Source organism: Lissotriton vulgaris, chromosome 6 (assembly GCF_964263255.1).
Source record: "Lissotriton vulgaris chromosome 6, aLisVul1.2, whole genome shotgun sequence".
Lineage (NCBI taxonomy): Eukaryota > Metazoa > Chordata > Amphibia > Caudata > Salamandridae > Lissotriton > Lissotriton vulgaris.
This window is the reverse complement of record NC_141694.1, coordinates 1252568137-1252587896: the sequence shown is the minus strand read 5'-3', so window position 1 is coordinate 1252587896 and position 19760 is coordinate 1252568137. Positions and strand designations below refer to the sequence as shown.

The 19760-nt window shown below is 42.4% G+C and overlaps 1 protein-coding gene across 1 annotated transcript in view; it reads left to right on the top strand.

Moving 5' to 3' along the window:
• Nucleotides 1–13750, top strand: part of LOC147708711 (neuroblast differentiation-associated protein AHNAK-like) — a 218652-nt gene extending 204902 nt beyond the window's left edge. The window contains exons 6-7 of the mRNA XM_086927365.1: nt 4604–4782; nt 4872–13750. Coding sequence (XP_086783491.1) covers nt 4604–4782; nt 4872–12497 — 7805 coding nt within the window. The 3' untranslated portion in view covers nt 12498–13750. The remainder of the gene's footprint in view (nt 1–4603; nt 4783–4871) is intronic.
• Nucleotides 13751–19760: the final 6010 nt, after the last annotated feature.

The following is a 19760-nucleotide window of genomic DNA, read 5'->3' as shown; positions in this document are numbered from 1 at the left end:
ACTCTGTTATAACAGAAGGGGCCACAGATGCTTGAGTGGTCCATTCTGATATACAGATTACACAAGCGCACATTTAGTGCCATTGCTATCTTAAGGGCCATGCCCTTATTTGCAGGAGAGCGTGGCACCAATCAAATGAGGGAAACAATTTCCGTCTAAGTCTGTGCCATACTGCAAAGAAGCAAAGAGGCTGCTATGAGGCACACAGAGTGCGCAGTTTTAAATGGGGTAAAATGGGGTCCCGAGGACCTACCAGACATCCCCCTGCAGGCGGGTGCAGTGACTATTTCACCCTGTGCAGTGGGATTTCTATCCACCTTTCAAAAGCAGACCAGGTGACGAGTGCACTGTGAAAGACGAATCGGCTGCTTAAAACAGTGGGTCTGTCTTTCACTAATGTGCTGTTGACAGGACTGGGACCCCAGCCTAGTTAAAAGAGTGCCATGGCACAAACTGAAACAATGCACCGTTTACATGATGCGGCACCATGACCGTTAATCCATGGAGGTCCGCGTATCAGGTTTCATGGACCTCCGCGGAGCAAAGATTTGAAAAATATTCTAATATCTGCAAAGGGAGCTTTCTCTCTTGTGCCCATTTTTGTTCCGCAAACATAATGTCATGTGTATGGAACTAAAGCGCTATGATTGGCTAGGCAGAAATGTTTTTATGCCCGCCATTACAAAATGCGGGGAATCGGTCCTTACATACTGGAAAAAAATTGAAAGGGCTTGAATGGCAGCTGGGCGAGTGCAATCTCATTCTCACGCCCATAAGGTGGTGACTCCTAGAGGGCACCCCCTGCGACTAAATAGTAAAAACATAGTAAAGAAATGTCGATTTTGCTGCAAAGTCTGTGTTCCCTGGGACTGGGTTGACCAGGGACTTGTACAAGCTTCATGGGCGTGTACTTCAAATTCTTGGCCTCTGCTGGTCTTTTCTCGGGTTCTGCAAAACCAAAACCAGGTCTCAGGGGCGCTCGAAAGCCAGCCCATGAAGCTTGCATTGGGATGGTGATCCATGACCAGGAACCCTGCAGTAGGGTCTGAAAACCCTAATCAAAAGGAAAGTAAAACAGGACCTGTCCCAATGAGGTTGACCACCTGTGGTGGGTAGGCCACTGGGTCTGTCAGTAGGGAACTTCCTGATGCCACTCCCCTCTGTGCAGGCCAAAGACTGTTCACAGTGGGGTCAGTCAAGCTACGACAGGTCTGGTGCAGGGCCTGGCTGCAGGCCAACTACTGTGACTAACTAACCTCTGTATCACCCAGCTGAAGCCTGTGTTTCCCATTATACAGCCAATAGCCCCTCCCACCCATGCATTTCATGCAGAGAGGTTTGACAGCTCATACTGAAAACTCTATATATGTAGTATATCATCAAAAACCTTAAAACATCACTGAGAAAAACAAAGGTTAAAATGAAGTTGCGGCTGGCTTTGGTTATAACACATAAATGTTGGTTTAAAACAATTTCAGAAATGCACTGAAAAAAACCACAGTAAAAGTGCAGTTATGGTTGTTACTTAAAAACAAAAAACATTGAAATGTGCTTCTTTTAGTTGGAACGGCAGGGCATTACTTGCACAAAAGCCATGAAAACCACACCTTGCACACCAAATGCAATGCTCATGACCTACGTTCCCTCTAAGGCGCGCGCGCAACGCTCCTGACCTCACCGCGCACTACCTAGCGTGGAGCGCGCACACAGTCAGGAAGTCGCGCCGCCGGCCGCTTTGAAAGAAGCGAGCGGTGCAAATGCGGCGGAGCGGTCGTGAGGCGTGCAGGTAAGGAGGTGGGGGGAGGGCTTGTGGGGCTTGAGGCTATGAGGGAGGGCGGGGTAGACTCTGGCCTTTTGTTTAAGTATTGCTGTTAATCAGAGCCCCTTCAGGGGCTCCGATTAACAGTATGCTGTGTTTGGAAACTGCCTACGCTTTTGTTAGGAAAGCGCGGGGAAGACTCTGGCCTTTTGTTTAAGTATTACTGTTAATCGGAGCCCGTGAAGGGGCTCTGATTACCAGCAATACTTAAACAAATGGCCAGAGTCTACCCCGCCCTCCCTCATAGCCTCAAGCGCCACAAATTGCTATGTGTGCCATTTTCATAATTTCATTGTAATTTCGAGTGACATTTCAACAACTATGAGTGACACTTTATCGGAAGCATTCAATCCCTCGATAATTGATTGACAGCCCATACTGTCTGTTTGGGAACGGTGTCATTTTTTATCATTCATATTTATTATTACTATTATTAATAATAATATAACGTATTTAAACATAGCTTTTTGTATAACATATCTGCATCTTAAGGCGCTATATCAAATGCATTCTTCCAAGCACTGATGTTGTTACAGATATATAAATCGCTCCAAGTTTGCCGACCTAGTAAAGATGGAAGGCTGAGCCTGCCTGCCTGGTTTGTCTGTTCCTGCGTGTGCATAGGCAGTGCCACTTTTTCTCGTTTTTATGTGTGTTGCTGCCACTGGCCTCTTAATCTTTATTTGGGAGTGTGTAGTTTCTTTCCACTGACGCACAGCAGGAGAAAAGCCTCTGTGGAGCAGTTATCAGAACCCACTCCCAGCGTGAGAAGCTGGGTGGGGTAGGTGGGTGGGTGGTAGGTGGCGGTGGTGGGTAAGGCGGATAGAGGGGCCAGTTCTTAATAGCCATTTGAAATGCTCTAGGGCACGGTGGGTTCGCTGATTCTCAGTGTTTTCTGGAAGTTTATCTCGCTGTTTGTCTTTTTCCAATTTCGCGGGAGGGAGCTCGGGAGGGGGTCGAATCGCGGGCTTCCAACTCTGCCCGACATCCTTCAGAGTTTGTTCAAGTCAACTAACTGAACACGAGTCCATTGAGTAATAATATTAAATGTTCTGCCGGTCTCTCGCCGGAGTTACCCGGTTGAAATGCGCTAACCAAAAGCGCGTGGGGCAGAGGGCAGGAGGGCACCAAAAGCGAGTGGGGCAGAGGGCAGGAGGGCACCAAAAGCGAGTGGGGCAGAGGGCAGGAGGGCACCAAAAGCGAGTGGGACAGAGGGCAGGAGGGCACCAAAAACGAGTGGGGCAGAGGGCAGAAGGGCACCAAAAGCGAGTGGGGCAGAGGGCAGGAGGGCACCATAAGCAAGTGGGACAGAGGGCAGAAGGGCACCAAAAGCGAGTGGGGCAGACGGCAGAAGGGCACCAAAAGCGAGTGAGGCAGAGGGCAGGAGGGCACCAAAAACGAGTGGCATTTGGCGCCGCAGACACGCGAGGTTCGGTTCCTGGCGCACATAGCCATGGTTGCAGCGCACAGAGACCCTCCACTGCCACACACAGAGGAAAAAAATTAGAGGGAACATTGCTCATGACCTGTCAATATTTTTACCAATACATAACCTAAAAGCACAATGTAATTAAATACCAACAGATACTCAAACAAATAAATAGTAGTACATTCATCGTAATCTGTTTCATACTGTTATGGTAATGTGTTATCTGTAATCTTTACTTTTGTAATTGCATCTGTCACGTCATGAATGAGTACATGAGCAATGAATTTGGTGTGCGGACTATAGTTTGCATAGCTCTTGTGCATGAGAATTTCTGAGTTGCTTTAAACTAAGTTTAAGTGCTGTAATCAAAGTTAACCATAACTTCAGGACAGGGAGTGATCAAGGCTCCAGAGTGGAGCGAGCCGAAACAATAAAAAATGGGTCTACTTATGTAGTTAGATTTACTGCAAATCCCTGGCCTCTGCTAGCTTCTTCTCCGGTTCTGAAAACTCCAAACTAGGTCCCAGGGGAGGTCCAACACCAGCCCAAGAAGCTTGCGCTGAGATGGTGGCCCAGGGCCACGAAGTTTGCAGTAGGGTGTGCAAACCCTAACAAGAAAAATACAGGAGGGCACTCCCTGAGCCCCACCCCCCTGTGCAGGATATATATATATATATATATATATATATATATATATATATATATATATATATATATATATATATATATATATATATATATAGAGAGAGAGATTTATGTTTTTGAGGGAATTTATAAGGTTTTCCATAATACAGATTAGTGTCTTTCTAATGGGAGCTATTATTTTCCTTAACCAACAGTTGTTTTCTATGTATGATTTAAGATTTATTTATATATTTTGTCCACTGCCTGCAGTGTTCACAGTGTATGGCCCATGGCAGGGCTCACTAAGTTGAACATAGGGAATGATTTTCTTGTGAAAATAGGACTGGTCCCACCAGACTCTATAGAGAGGCCCTGTGCCTTGTGCTTCAAGATGAAAGGATGAATCACCCAACTTCAGCACCCCAGGGAGGAAAGCTTCCTATTTGTTATCTATATTCTCTTTAAGTGAAGCACAACATTGACGTAGATCAATAAGTCTGAAAATAACTTTTTTTTTCTTTTTTTAACGTATTGTATTAGTTTTCTTACATGAAATAGGTCAGCATCTAGACATTCACTATACAACAGTTGGCTACAGTATCCTGCATGTAATTTAATACATATTAACAAGTGTATTGTATTGCATTTTAAACTCACAGTCTGACTAATCAGAAAATTAAGTATTTGTATGAATCATTTCACGTGTAACATGTGTGTATTCCACTTTCTAGGAGATGAACTGGTTGGTGCCACAATTTATTTTGAAAATCTCAACAAGAATGACGTCATGGACATACTGAAGGCAACTGAACCGTATAAAACAGGCCTTAAGCTTCACGTGAAAAATGAGGTCAAATCACCAGAAAGCGTATTTTCATCACCTACATTTAATGTTTACACGGATGACCTTGTAAGTGTGACTCAATGCAATTAGTCTTAACACCATCATGAAAATTCAACTCCATATATTTACATACTTTTTTATGAATTCTGTTTTAGGTTTCCCGTGATTCTGTCTATGAGAGCCTCTTCAACAATAAGATTAAACGGCATCTGAAAGCAGCAAAGTCATTGGAAAATTTGTCGGAACCCAGCAATAAACGTGCAAACAGAGAGATCGCAACAAAGTTTTCCGACAGGATAATTGCTCGCATTGAAAGTCCTAGATTGGACATACAAGGGAGTGGCATAAAAAAAGACCTTGGTGTCAACATTAAATCACCAGAGATTAATGCATTAGTACCAGACATAAAAGCTGGCCAATTCAAGAGCCCTAATTTGAATGTGGATCAGCGAGAGTCAAATTTCACAGCCCCAGGGGTCAAAATGCCATTAGGAGATATCCCTCAAGGAAGACTTTCTGTTAATGGTGAAGATTTGCAGTTCAAGGGTCCAGAGTTAAATGGCAAAATTGATATCAGAGATCCAAAATTGAAGGGAAACATTAAAGGTCCCACTATAGATATGGAGGCACCGGATATCAACTCCATTGGTTCAGAGAAAAACATAAAGCAAACTAAATTCAAAATGCCTACCTTTGGCCAGAGTAACATAGAAATACCATCCCTGGACTTGTCATTGCCAGATGTGAAAGGGGACTTAAAAGCTCCATCCGCAAAAGTGAGCCTTCCGAATGCAGATGTGAAAGGGCCAAAGTTTCAAACCCCTAATGTATCAGCTGGCATTCCTGATGTGGATTTAAATTTAAAAGCACCAAAAATGAAAGGGGAGCACAGTATCCCTTCTCCAAAATTAAATGCCAACATTGAAGGGCCAAATCTCGACATTAATGCACCAAATATAAGTCTGAAGCATTCGGAAAATAAAATTAATGTCAAGACGCCATCTGTTGGGATGTCTTTGCCCAGTGCAAAAGCCCCTGAGCTGGATGGCAACATAAAGGCCCCTTCACTGGATGTTTCATTGCCAAAGGTTGCAGGAGATTTTAAATCTCCAGCCACACAAGTTGACCTTCCCCACGTAGATATAAAAGGACCTGATCTTAAAATGCCTTCACTAGGAGGAAAGTTCAATACCAAAGTAGGCTCACCAGATGTAGATTTTAATGTAGAAACACCAGAATTTCAAGGGGAGTTTGATATCCCTTCTCCTAACATAAAAACTAACTTTGAAGGGCCAAATGTAGACATTAATGCACCAAATATTAAGCTGAAAAATCCAGAAAAAAACGTTACTATGCCACATTTTAAAATGCCATCCTTTGGAATGTCAGGGTCCAGTGCAAAAGCTCCCGAGCTGGATGGCAATATAAAGACTCCATCACTAGATGTCTCAATGCCAGAGGTTAAGGGAGATTTCAAATCTCCAGCCATAAAAATGGATCCTCCAAACGTAGATTTAAAAGGACCAACATTTAAAATGCCTTCAGTGGGGGGAAAGTTCACTGCTAAGGGAGATGTAGATTTAAATGCAAAAGCACCAGAAATTAAAGGGGACTTGGATATACCTACTCCAACATTAAAAGCCAATATGGAAGGGCCAGATCTAGATTTAAATACCCCAAATATTGGTGTGAAAGGTCCAAAAAATACATTTACTATGCCAAATTTAAAAATGCCATCCTTTGGAATGTCCAGTCCCAGTGTAAAAGCCCCTGAGATTGATGCAAATGTGAAGCCACCATCACTAGATGTTTCATTGCCCAAGGTTGAAGGAGATTTTAAGCCACCAACAGTAAGGGTGGATCTTCCTAATGCAGACGTGAAAGGTCCAAAATTTAAAATGCCTTCATTGGGAGGAATGTTTCATACCAAGGGAGGAGATACAGGTGCAGATTTAAATGTAAAAACACCAGAAATTAAAGGGGATTTAGATATCACTGCTCCAAAATTAAAAACAAACATTAAAACACCAGATGTAGACATTAATGCACCAAATATCAATCTGAAAGGCCCAGAGAAAACATTTAATGCACCACATTTTAAGATGCCATCTTTTCAAATGTCAGGGCCTAGTGCAAAAGGCCCTGAGATAGATGGCAACATAAAAACACCATCACTAGATGTGTCATTGCCTGGAGTTGAAGGGGATTTAAAACCACTATCTGCAAAGGTGGATCTTCCGAATGCAGATGTGAAAGCCCCGAAGTTTAAAATGCCTTCAGTCGGGGGAATATTTAATACCAAGACAGGAGGTCCAGATTTAGATTTAAATGTAAAAACACCAGAAATGAAAGGGGCCATTGACATACCTTCTCCAAAATTGAACACCAACATTGAATTGCCCGATGTAGACATTAAAGCACCAGATATTAGTCTAAAAGGGCCAGAAAATAAACTAAATGTACCGCATGTTAAGATGCCATCCTTTGGAATGTCTGGACCCAGTCTTAAAACACCAGAGGTGGAGTTAGATGGCAAAATGAAAAAACCTGAATTGGACATCTCTGTGCCTAAGGTGAAAGGTACATTACAAGGTCCGGAAGTCGGTGTGGATCTGCCAGATGTGGATATCTCAGCTCCAAAGATGAAAATGCCATCAATAGATGTTCCTTCCGGTAATCTTTCATTACCTGAGGCTGGTTTAAACTTGAAGGCTCCAGAACTAAAGGGTGACCTTAATATTAAAGATCCAAAATTAAAAAGTGATATTAAAGTTCCTAACCTGGATATTCAGGCACCAAGTGCTAATGTGAAAAAGCCCCTTTTCAAAATGCCTACTTTTAAAAAGTCTGCTAGCATAAAAACACCTGAGCTAGATCTGTCATCGCCAAAATTTGAAGGGGAGATCAAAAGCCCTTCAGCAAAGATTGATGTTCCAAAAGTAGAGGCCAAAGGTTCACGATTTAAAATGCCCTCACTAAAGATTTTTCATCCGAAAGCAGGAATTCCTGATGCTGATATAGGTTTTAAATCCTCTGAGCTTAAAGGCGACATTACTGTTCCAACTCCAAAGTTACAAGGTGATTTGAAAAGCACTAGCCTTGATTACAGAACACCAGGTGTAGACCTGAAAGCTTCATCAAAATCGATGACAGTCCCATCAAAAGTAACAGGTCCAGACATTAATCTGGATCTTCCTACAGTAGAAGCTAAAGGGCGAAAATTCAAGATGCCTACTTTTGGAGTGTCAGGGCCCAGTTCAAAATCCCCTGATCTGGAAGGCAACATAAAAGCACCATCTCTTGATGTTTCAATGCCAAAGATTGAGGGGAATTTCAAAGCTCCAACTGCAAAAGTGGACCTTCCAAATGTAGAGAGTAAAAGTTCAAATTTTAAAATGCCTTCCCTTGGGGGAATGTTTAATACAAATACAGGAGCCCAAGGGGTTGATTTAAATGTACAGGCTCCTAATGTAAAAGGGGACTTTGATATCCCTTCTCCAAAATTGAAAACCAATATTGAAGGACCTGATCTAGACATTAATGCACCAGATATCAGTCTGAAAGGTTCAGAAAAAAACATAACCCTGCCACATTTTAAGATGCCTTCTTTTGGTATATCAGGACCCAGCCTGAAATCTTCTGAAATCAAGGTAGATGGTAAACTGAACAAACCAGAAGTGGATGTCTCCGTACCAAAGGTGAAAGGCAAATTCAAAGCTCCTGAGGTAGGGGTGGATCTGCCAGATGTAGACATCCCAGCTCCAACAATGAAAATACCCTCCGTCGACATCCCTTCCGGGAATATTTCATTACCGAAGGGGGGCTTAAGTGTTAATGCTCCTGAACTAAAAGGTGATCTTAATATCAAAGATCCAAAATTGAAAGGGGATATTAAAGTGCCAAGTCTTGATGTCAAGGCGCCAAGTGTTAGCATGAAGGCTCCAGATATCAAGGGGAGCGCACCTCAATTTAAAATGCCTTCCTTCGGGATATCAGGGCCCAACAATAAAGCGCCCCAGTTCGATGGTACAATAGACTCGCCATCACTAGATGTGTCAATGCCGAAGATTAAAGGAGATTTAAAAGCTCCCGGAGCAGATGTGGATCTTCCTAATGTAGATGTGAAAGGTCCAAAGATAAAAATGCCTTCATTTGGTGGACTGTTCAGTTCAAAGGCAGAAGTCCCAGATGCAGATCTAAACATAAAATCTCCCGGCCTGAAAGGCAACTTTGACATTAACGTGCCAAAGGCACAGGCTAAGGTTGATGGCCCAGCCATTGATATTAATGCACCAAATGTTAACCTAAAAGGTTCAGATAAAAAGATAAGCTTACCAGAATTCAAGACGCCATCGCTTGGGATATCTGGACCTAATGTAAAAAGCCCTGAGCTTGATGGCAACTTAAAAATGCCATCACTAGATGTGTCTTTGCCAAAGTTTGAGGGTGACCTGAAAGCGCCATCAGCAAAATTGGACTCTCCCAGTTTAGATGTGAAAGGTCCTAAGTTTAAAATGCCTTCTCTTGGGGGAATGTTTAATACAAAGGCAGAAATACCAGATGCAAATTTAAATATTAAATCTCCGGAACTGAAAGGCGACTTTGACATTAACGTGCCAAAGGCACAGGCTAAGGTTGATGGCCCAGCCATTGATATTAATGCACCGAATGTTAACCTAAAAGGTTCAGATAAAAAGATAAGCTTACCAGAATTCAAGACGCCCTCGCTTGGGATATCTGGACCCAATGTAAAAAGCCCTGAGCTTGATGGCAACTTTAAAATGCCATCACTAGATGTGTCTTTGCCAAAGTTTGAGGGTGACCTGAAAGCACCATCAGCAAAAGTGGACTCTCCCAGTTTAGATGTGAAAGGTCCAAAGTTTAAAATGCCTTCTCTTGGGGGAATGTTTAACACAAAGGCAGAAATACCAGATGCAAATTTAAATATTAAATCTCCGGAACTGAAAGGCGACTTTGACATTAACGTGCCAAAGGCACAGGCTAAGGTTGATGGCCCAGCCATCGATATTAATGCACCAAATGTTAACCTAAAAGGTTCCGATAAAAAGATAAGCTTACCAGAATTCAAGATGCCTTCGCTTGGGATATCTGGGCCCACTGTAAAGTCACCTGAGCTTGATGGCAACTTAAAAATGCCATCACTAGATGTGTCTTTGCCAAAGTTTGAGGGTGACCTGAAAGCACCATCAGCAAAAGTGGACTCTCCCAGTTTAGATGTGAAAGGTCCAAAGTTTAAAATGCCTTCTCTTGGGGGAATGTTTAATACAAAGGCAGAAATACCAGATGCAAATTTAAATATTAAATCTCCGGAACTGAAAGGCGACTTTGACATTAGTGCACCAAAGGCGCAGGCTAAGGTTGATGGCCCTGCCATTGATATTAACGCACCAAATGTTAACCTAAAAGGTTCAGATAAAAAGATAAGCTTACCAGAATTCAAGACGCCCTCGCTTGGGATATCTGGACCCAGTGTAAAAACCCCTGAGCTTGATGGCAACTTTAAAATGCCATCACTAGATGTGTCTTTGCCAAAGTTTGGGGGTGACCTGAAAGCACCATCAGCAAAAGTGGACACTCCCAGTTTAGATGTGAAAGGTCCAAAGTTTAAAATGCCTTCATTTGGGGGAATGTTCAGTACCAAGGCTGGAACTCCAGAAGTTGATTTAAATGTAAAAGGTCCAAACATGAAAGGTGACTTTGACATCCCTTCTCCAAAACTAAAAAGTAATATTGAAGGGCCAGATCTAGACATTAATGGTAAAATGAAAAAACCTAAAGTGGATGTCTCTGTGCCGAAAATGAAAGGTACATTTCAGGGTCCTGAGGTCGCTGTGGATCTGCCAGATGCGGATATCACAGCTCCAAAAAGTAAAATACCCTCAGTCGACATGCCTTCTGGTAATCTTTCACTACCTGAGGGTGGGTTAAGTGTAAATGCTCCAGATCTAAAAGGCGGCCTTAATATTAAAGATCCTAAATTGACAGGAGATGTTAAAATGCCCAATGTAGATATCAAGGCACCAAATATTAATGTGAAAGGTTCTGACAAAAAGGTGAGCTCGCCACATTTTAAAATGCCGTCATTTGGCCTATCCGGTTCAAGCTTCAAAGGTCCTGAGCTTGATGGTTACGTAGAAGCACCATCGCTAGATGTTTCATTGCCCAAAGTAGATGGCAAAATTACAAAACCTGACATAAGCATGCAAGCACCAAAGGTGAAAGGTCCTGAAATTAATATAGATCTTCCTAAACCAGAAGCAAAACCGTCAAAATTTAAAATGCCAAAGTTTTTCCAGAAAAAAACAAGTTCTAGTGCAGATGTGAGTTTGAAATCTCCAGAACTAAGTAGTAATGTGAATGCACCCCATTTGCAAGGCAAGGTTGAAGGGCCAAAGCTAGATTTGAATGCACCTGATATTAGTCTTAAAAAATCTGACAAAAAGACCAATCCCACTCGCTTCAAGCTGCCTGAATTTTCATTTTCTGGGCCCAACCTCAACTCCCCAGACCTGGAAGCGGGTGGTACTGTGAATGAACGTGGCATAGATGTCAACATGCCAACAACAAAAGGCACATTCAAAGGTCCAGACATAAACGTAGATCTCCCTAATGCAAATATTACAGATGCAAAAATTAAAATGCCATCATTAAACATCTCGTCGGACAAACATGTCGCTCCTGAGGGTGATTTAAGGTTGAAGACTCCACAATTCAAAGGAAGCAGTGGCATTTCAGATCCCAAAGTGGAAGGGAGTCTGAAAGGGCCCAAGCTTGACATAAACGCACCAGATATTGAGTTTACAAAACCTGACACGAAATCAACGTTTTCAAAGTTCAAAATGCCGGCATTTAAAATGTCTGAGCCTTATGTGCAAGCACCCGATTTTGATATTTCATTGCCAAAGGTGGAAGGTAAACTGGAGAGCTCCATGGCAAAATCTCATCTTCCCACTATTGATACACAAGGTTCAAATGTTGAAATGGCATGGCCAGGCATTTCCCAGGGAAATTTAAATGTGAACGCTCCAGGTATTAAAGGTGATTCGAAAATTAGCGGCCCGAAACTGCAAGCTAATGTTGAAGGGCCCGGTGTAGAAATTGACGCACCAACTGTCAGCTTAAAAAGGTCTCAGAAAAATATGAATTTGCCACAGTTCAACATACCCTCAGTTCAAATGTCTGGTGCAAACATTGAAACCCCAAAAATAAAGGTAGATGGGAGAACGATGGACAGTGACATTGATATTTCCTTGCCGGGTGTGAAAAATAAAATAAATGTTGATCGCCCGGAGGTAGATATCAGTGTCCCAAAAATTAAATTGCCATCAGCCAGCATTTCTGCAGAGAACCCTAAAAATCCGGATGTGTCAGTTCCCTCAGATAAGATATCCAAAAAAAAGAAAATACTGGTGCCAGATATTGATTTCAATTTGGATGCTCCAGAGGTAAAAGGTGAAGTTGACCTATCAGCTCCAGAATTAGATACACAGCTGAACCTTAAAACTTCAGAGAAAAAAATAAGTGGACCTCAGTTTAAGCTCCCTTCATTTGGTTATTCTGGTCCCGCTGTGCAGACGCCTGAGGTAGAGCTAGATGTGGGCACACAAAATAAAAGCACACCTCAAGTTCATGTCAATTCTCCAAAAGAATCCACGAACCCCAGCTCTCCACACAAAAAGAGCAAAGGTTCCCCCATAAAGCTTCCATTTAACCTCAGTGATTCTAATTTCACTCTCCCAGAAGTAGATTTTGGATTCTGAGTACTCACTTTAAGTATCACCGTAAAGAGGACCTAGTGGTATCAGTTCATCCAAATCATCAGGGTACCAGAAGTGGCTTTGCATGACCTTTCACTCCGATGACATCACAGGAAGTGATAACATGGGAGAGGTTAAATCCTCTCATCAAAGTTAAAGTTTACTGCCTCCACTCTTTGGTAAAGTGAACCAAGAAACTTTCAATCCTTACTAATACCAAAAGGAACAAACACTCAGCCACCAATGATAGTAAATGGTTTAAGAAAAGTTAAAGGGGTATTTAACTTTTCAAAGATCAGTAATTAGAATGCTAACATCACAAAGGGTGCAAAGTAGTACTTAGGAGCTGCGAACAGCCACTCAGGGCCAGCAACTGCGTCCCCGGGCAAACTCCTAAAGGAGGCCTCCAATAACTTTGCACACCTTGAAAGTTTTTGCAAAAGTACTCCACGATCTAAAATGTGTTATCTATTCATAGTTTGAAAACTGATAAATAATCTAATTGAACTAGCCACTCCGGAAGCTGTGTTACACATGGATAAACACATAATTCGCTAATAAATAAAGGTGAACGCAGTTTTTCCCTCAAAATGCCATATGTAATGATTACGGCAGCTGTTTAAAAAACTGGAAGGTGGAGTTAAACTTTTATGGAAAAGAAGAGTGAAGGCAGTAAAAATAATATTTCACTTAGCCTTCATAGCAAGTGTGCTACTGCTTTTAAATAACATTCCTTATGGTGCTGGAAAGTTCACTAGCATGGATCAGTTCTAGAAACAACACAAAAGTTAACTGCCCCCTCTCTTTCTGCCAGCAGAGGGCCCTCTCCGCAGATACAGTGCCTCGGGAGGTCCCACAGGCATTTACCCTGGTGTAAAGTCCAGAAAGTAGAGAATGAATAATTAACAACATTTTATTCTACGGTTTAGTACAGTGCCTTTCTTTATTTTAATGCTAATTAAATATATATTCAAATCGTGATATTGTTCTTTATATGCTGTAAAATATTAAACTATTTATTCTGCATACGCAGGTGTATGGGGACAGTAGAAGTTTAAGAACAACAGCTTCAGTGCTAAAATGTTAGTATAATGTACTAATTCCTCAGTTTGCACTGCCTGATGCTTGGTTTCCACTGTGGTTATGAAATGTCCAAGTAAAGAGCCATCTCAAAAAGATAGGTCTAGCCCTTAAATTACTAGCTTTGCTTTCTCATAGACTCAATTTAGCCTCAGTTGTTTCTCCTAGACTGTATTCCACACAAAAAAAATCATGCAATTATTAAATGTGCTAAATTCTATTAGCATTCCATAATATAATGTTCTTTGTGGATTTATGCTTTTTCAATGTACTCACCAAAGTGTGTTTGAGGGATGTGGCCTTCAATAAACTATCTGTCTCATGCATTCTCTCTAAGAGAATTAATGGTCACCTCCCCAGCTTCTGACAGTGGAGCTGGCAGACTCTTCAGATCAGGTTCTTAATTAAAAATGTGAACCCTCAGAGTTACATTGAAGACAATGAAGTAACTCCAGGCTTATAATGGCTGGTATAAGATCATGAGCGCCAGCATGCCAATGTTTGTCTACATGCCTTTTTAATTTAGACCATTCTACCCTCAGTGGTTAGAATGTTGTAATATCCTTTGAGCCCTTCTGCCTTGGGCTATACCGATTGTTACAGTCTCTCTCCCTCGTTATAGGCCCTTGCCCCTTGGGTTCAGGGCCTTTAACAACCGGGATAGCCCTAGGCAGCGGGCAATAAAGCTGTAATAGAATGATATTTCAGAGAACCATGCCCTTTCTCCATCAAAACATGTAAGCAATGTGTCCACACAATCTAAACTGGTGTATCAAGGATTTCAACAAACAGCGGCAGGAAACTAAGCAATCCAGCAAAACAATACAAGAATGTGCCCCTGTGAAGAAGACAAGCATGGCTCACCATTGACTTTGCTGCGGTGCAATCTCATAAGTTGTTAAAGAGTCATAGAAAATTGTGAGGTAACCTTTAGTATGTGCTCTTTTTATGCAGTGCTTAATTTGAACTTGTGGTTGCCAGTGCTCAGCAACTGCACTTGATTCTCAACACCGGCGCTTGTAAAAGTTTGCCACAAGGGAGCGCTGTCTGGCAAAGTTAGAGATGACCACAACGGAAAGTAATTATTGATTCAATATACATTGACTTTTACCTGCCGCCTAAGCCATTCTTATAGCTTTGGAAGACTGAACTGTCACCGTTGTAGCCTTGTGATGGTTAGTAGTTGTGTTGTTACTATCATTGGCATCAGGGCAGGGCAATGTGTGGTGCAAACTGCAGTGGCCTCCTAACGAGAGACCAGGCCGCTTTTTGTTTTACAAATTAAATATTGCTTTTATGTTCATCGTGTATGCAATCTCAAACTAGCCTGTTTGCCTACCGCATGCACCGCAATGTGGGATATGACCAGGGATGTCAACTATTTGAAAATAGTACCCTCCGCTCTGCAGTTCTTCTAAAATATCTTTAGGAATAAGGCACCTGTGATCATTTTTCTATGTGAATTTTTAGCTTATTGTATAATATAATTATGTTATGATATAATATATGGCAAAATGTTATTTTTAGGGATATATTTTTATATTGTCTTATGGTTATATTTGATATTATATGAATACGTAAAAGGCAGGTTTACTGTTCTCGCTAGAAAAAGCACCCTGTCAGTATGCAGGGCCACAGGTTTTATTAAGAATGTGGGAATAAATCATATTGTATATATTGTTAAGGATATACATTCTCCATCGTACTAAAATTTGACACGGATTGAGAAAGAAGAAATTCTGTTCTTCACTTTGTAAATGAAATCCTGAGCTTTGCATGAAGGAATGAGGATGCAAAACGAAATGCAATCACTGTACATTGTTCAAGAAAAGTGTATATAATCAAATAAAGCTTTTAAAACAAGCATCTTCTTCATACTTACATCCCTTTTGCAACTTTGCTGTATCAAATTGTGATTTTGATGTGTTAGTTTGATTACAGTCTGAACAAATAGCAGAACAGCATCACTTGCACTTGTGTACAAGCACATATTTTACAATTACCAGTTTGCCTTAAATTCAATTTATAACCTGGCAAAAATTACGAACCGAGTAAACTCTTACACGGTCAAACATTCGGCCTGGAAACATTGGGGCAGATTTATCATTCTTTCATGCAGTTCAAATCTGCAAGCCGCTTCACTGCGCAGGGTGAAAGGGCCAGAATGCATTGTATTTAACATTGTACGGCTCATTACTGTCCTTTCCTAGCGCTGGCGCAGTTTGACTGCCGAGCGCCAATGCAGGCATCCTTGCATCCCGTTGCCAGGGTGCCTGCTTTGGAGGCAAGATTGTCTCTTTTCGCAGGAAGGTACACCTTCCTGCACAAAAGAAATCCTGAGAGGCATTTTCCTCTTTCTGAAGCACATGCACAAAGAGGGGAAAAAAAGAGGAGAAATAAAGATATTTTTCCTTGTTACGCCTCACCTGGGGAGGCGTAGTACTTTGACGCATTCCTAGGCCTACAACTTATAGTAAATCTGGGAATGCACCAAAATCCATTGGTGGATGCGATGGGAACACTTGCGCTCCGTCGCTCCACCCACTGAACACCTCCCTACCTCAGAGTAACAAAAGGCAGCGATTTGTGCTGCCTTGCTTTCCTCTAGACTTCTCAAGCCATGCAGTGCCAAGCAAGGTGGCCTGGCGTGGCTTGATTAATCTCACTTAGGCTTTGTGTTGCTCTTGTGCCCCCTCGGTGGTGCAAAGGCGTGCAAAACCTTGATTAACCCCTTGCATGCGCCGCGAATTTTCGCGCTTTGCGGGCGATTTAGAGAGTGGGCGGGTTTATGATGGCCCCCAACCGTCATCAGCACACGCCCACCGTGACGCATGATGGCCGGGGGCCATCATCAGCATGGAAGGGGTCAATATAGGCCCTTAGACACAACAAGACAGAGACACTGGATCCAAGAGCAGCAGAAGCGGCTGCAGATAGGGACAGACCTCTTTCAACTACGAGGAGACAGGGAGACAAGAACCTACTTCGGTGTGTTACTTTTAGAAAGTATATCACAATTCAAAAGAGAAACCAAAAATCCAAAAATAATTCACTAGGAAGACACTGGCATGCAAACGCATAGGTAATTTGTCATGGCTCAAGGTCCATGGCCTCTTACCGACAACAGGGCAATCTCTAACACCTGTTAGATGGCAGGCTCAAGACCCAAAATCCACTGCTGACCACGATGCTAAAACATCCCACTACACACATAACATTCAAACAAGTTATGCGGGAAAACCTGTTCCCCTTATGGAAGAATTATGTGAGGATAACCCACACCCTCCAAACCACCCACCCACACCAACACCAATGTGCTTCAGCACCAAATGCCTCAGTGGAGAACCTCTACACGATGAATAGCAATGGCAGGCCGATTTGTACAAAGACCTCCAGCGTCTGACGAAAGTAGCCATTTACAAATACCCAGTAGCACTACATAATATGGAAATTAAGGAAAATGCACCAAATACAGCACACACGCGCACAATACATATCAAGTGGCAATGCAGCAATGTCTTGTCATTTGCACTTAAGGTGAGTACACAACTACCCGCTAAATACATAAAGATGTTTGCTCTTGAGGTATGTAGGATGGAATCCTGGAAACACCAAAGCAGCAAATGTGACTGGAAACAGATCACAATGATAAGGCGAAAGGATATATAGAGTTATAAATGGGTGACTGTGAATACCCAAGGATGTTCATCACACAGTGGATGTGAGTGACATCCAATAGACATCACAAGTGGGGCTCAGGTTGTCTATGATGACACTTAGGACCTGAATGTGAAAAAGATACTCTTTATTGAAAGTTACTCTACAATTGTGTGTTATGGATGACTCTCCACAGCTTGTCCCCTGTTCAGATGAGCAGTGGAGGAGAAGAGGACTAATGGGAGCTATACATAACCCAACCACCAGTCCCCTTTCCTCCCTCTTCCTCTCTACACAAAAAAATCCTACCTGACGCCTTGGAACCATACCACACCATCTTCTATGCAATCTCACCCTCATCCCTAACCCCTCACCCATACAAAAAATAAAATTCTTCCTAGCGTCCTGCCACCCTCCGAGTCCATCCCCTGAAAAGCCCTTCACCACCTCAAGACAAATACAACCCCACATCGTAGGTACGTGATCACTCATCCAGACTACCCTCTGTACGTTCCTTCCCCATTTGCCTAAAACTACCTTCTTCATTCTAACTTTGAGAATGAGGGGGGCTCCGCTGAGCTGAGTAGTCAGGGGTTCTGTGAGGGCTGAAGGTCAAAGTGGTATACTTTAGTCTCTCAGTGCAGTTCTGGAGAGTCCCACGGTTGACAGGAAATGTGGTAGTTTGTGCCGGAAGTGCACCCGCCTGCGTTCTCTCCCCTTCCTTAAGCACTTGGACACCCAAGATAGGTGCAAGAAGGCAGATGAGACTGCCAGCTGCCATTTTGCTGTCTCATTCGGGTTTTTGGAGGCTCAGGTGAGGCGGCAGCAGACCGGTGAAGCAAGTGCCTCTCCTTATGACGAAGCGAAAGTGGGAAATAGTTGATAGATCTTAGCTATGCATAACCAAATTTGGGATATGATTATTCAAGCCAATTACTCGCTATGGGAACCATACATAACAGCAGGTTCACCATTGGGTGGGACCACTTATTTGGGCTCCAGGATGTACATCAGTTTAGCAAGACAATTTACAGGATATGACCTTACCATGTGAATTTCATGAACATAAAGATGGATTTGTTTAAAAAGTACGTTTTCATAAAATTATGTATCAATGGAGCTAAGGAGCAGAGGCTAATTCGACGGCAGAAGATGGCTACAGGGACTTATGCTATTTTTTCATGTTTATTTCCCGATGATTTTCTGATGTGCGATTAGAGCCATATATGGAAGGAGTTGTTCTCTAAGTAGTGTGATGTCTGTGCAATTTCCAATGGGTCATGTGTGGAACTAGTCAACACAGAATGTTACCGGGGGAAATAGAACTACAAAGGGTCAATTAGAGAAAAGCTTGGGGTCAGAAGGGTCGCAACCTGCATAGTGAGGTACAGTGTGTCATGGCGGATGGTCTTATGGAAAGTATAAGGGGTCCCAAGACATGATGGGGAACATTTACAAGCCACTATCCCCACAGAAAGTCACTTTTAATGACGTTGTGGTGTCGATACAGTGGCTTAATGCTGGCTAGTTAATAAGGCAAAAATACAACAGAGTATTGGGGGGTCCTAGGGGAGTTAGTTTATAGACAATGTAAGTACCTTGTCCCCCAACTACTACTACAAAAAACAAGAGAGGTACTAAGAGTCTATGAAGTGAAGAACTGACAGGACCAGATTGTGTCCAGTATGAGTGTTCAGATCAAACCGTTGATCTTGAGCACATGACACTATTATGTCATAGAGGTGAGGGAAGGAAGATACAGGGTTTAGAAAGTTAGAACATAGTACCCATCCGCCCACTCATCAGTGGAATTTCGTCATCTGGGTTGGTGAAAAGAAAGGTGTCCTATGGGCTTTTCCTCAGGGAGAGTCTGAGGTAGCCAAATGTTGGACCCTTAAGAACCACATCCAACCAACAGAGGATAGTGTGTGAGTGGAAGGGGCAAATAAATTTGCAGTGCTCAGAAAAGAAAAGAGAAGGAAACTAATCCTAGTGATTAAAAATACCTACTTTGATGACAAAAGAAAACTTTTATTCGGTGTGACCATCAAAGTGGTATCGTTAAAAACAGTATGCTGATAGCATGTAAGGAATTGCTATCTATCATGTGTGTTAATCGGTCGACATGTTTCAGCCTATACCGGCTTTCTTCAGGACCTATGATAAGCTACTGCAACATATACTTATCGTGAGTTGGAACTTGAACATGAACAATCTCCAACAAATGAAGGTGTCCATAGAACTGACTACCCATTTGATATTGGCACCATGTAAATTTAGCCTCGCCAAATATTACTGTTATACGCAGCCGCAACCTAGGGATCGCACATAGTAGTGGACAAGCCTCCGACATACTGCCTTCCCTTTGGTATACACAACTTGGTTGCAACTTACCGGTCGATCTGTCTATTCATTTGTTTACATTCGGATACGACCTGTTAGACATGACAATTCCTTTTTTTACACACCATCTGATGTATACATGGAGTGTAGATGAACATTAATTTGCTTTCTATCACTTCTCTGCAA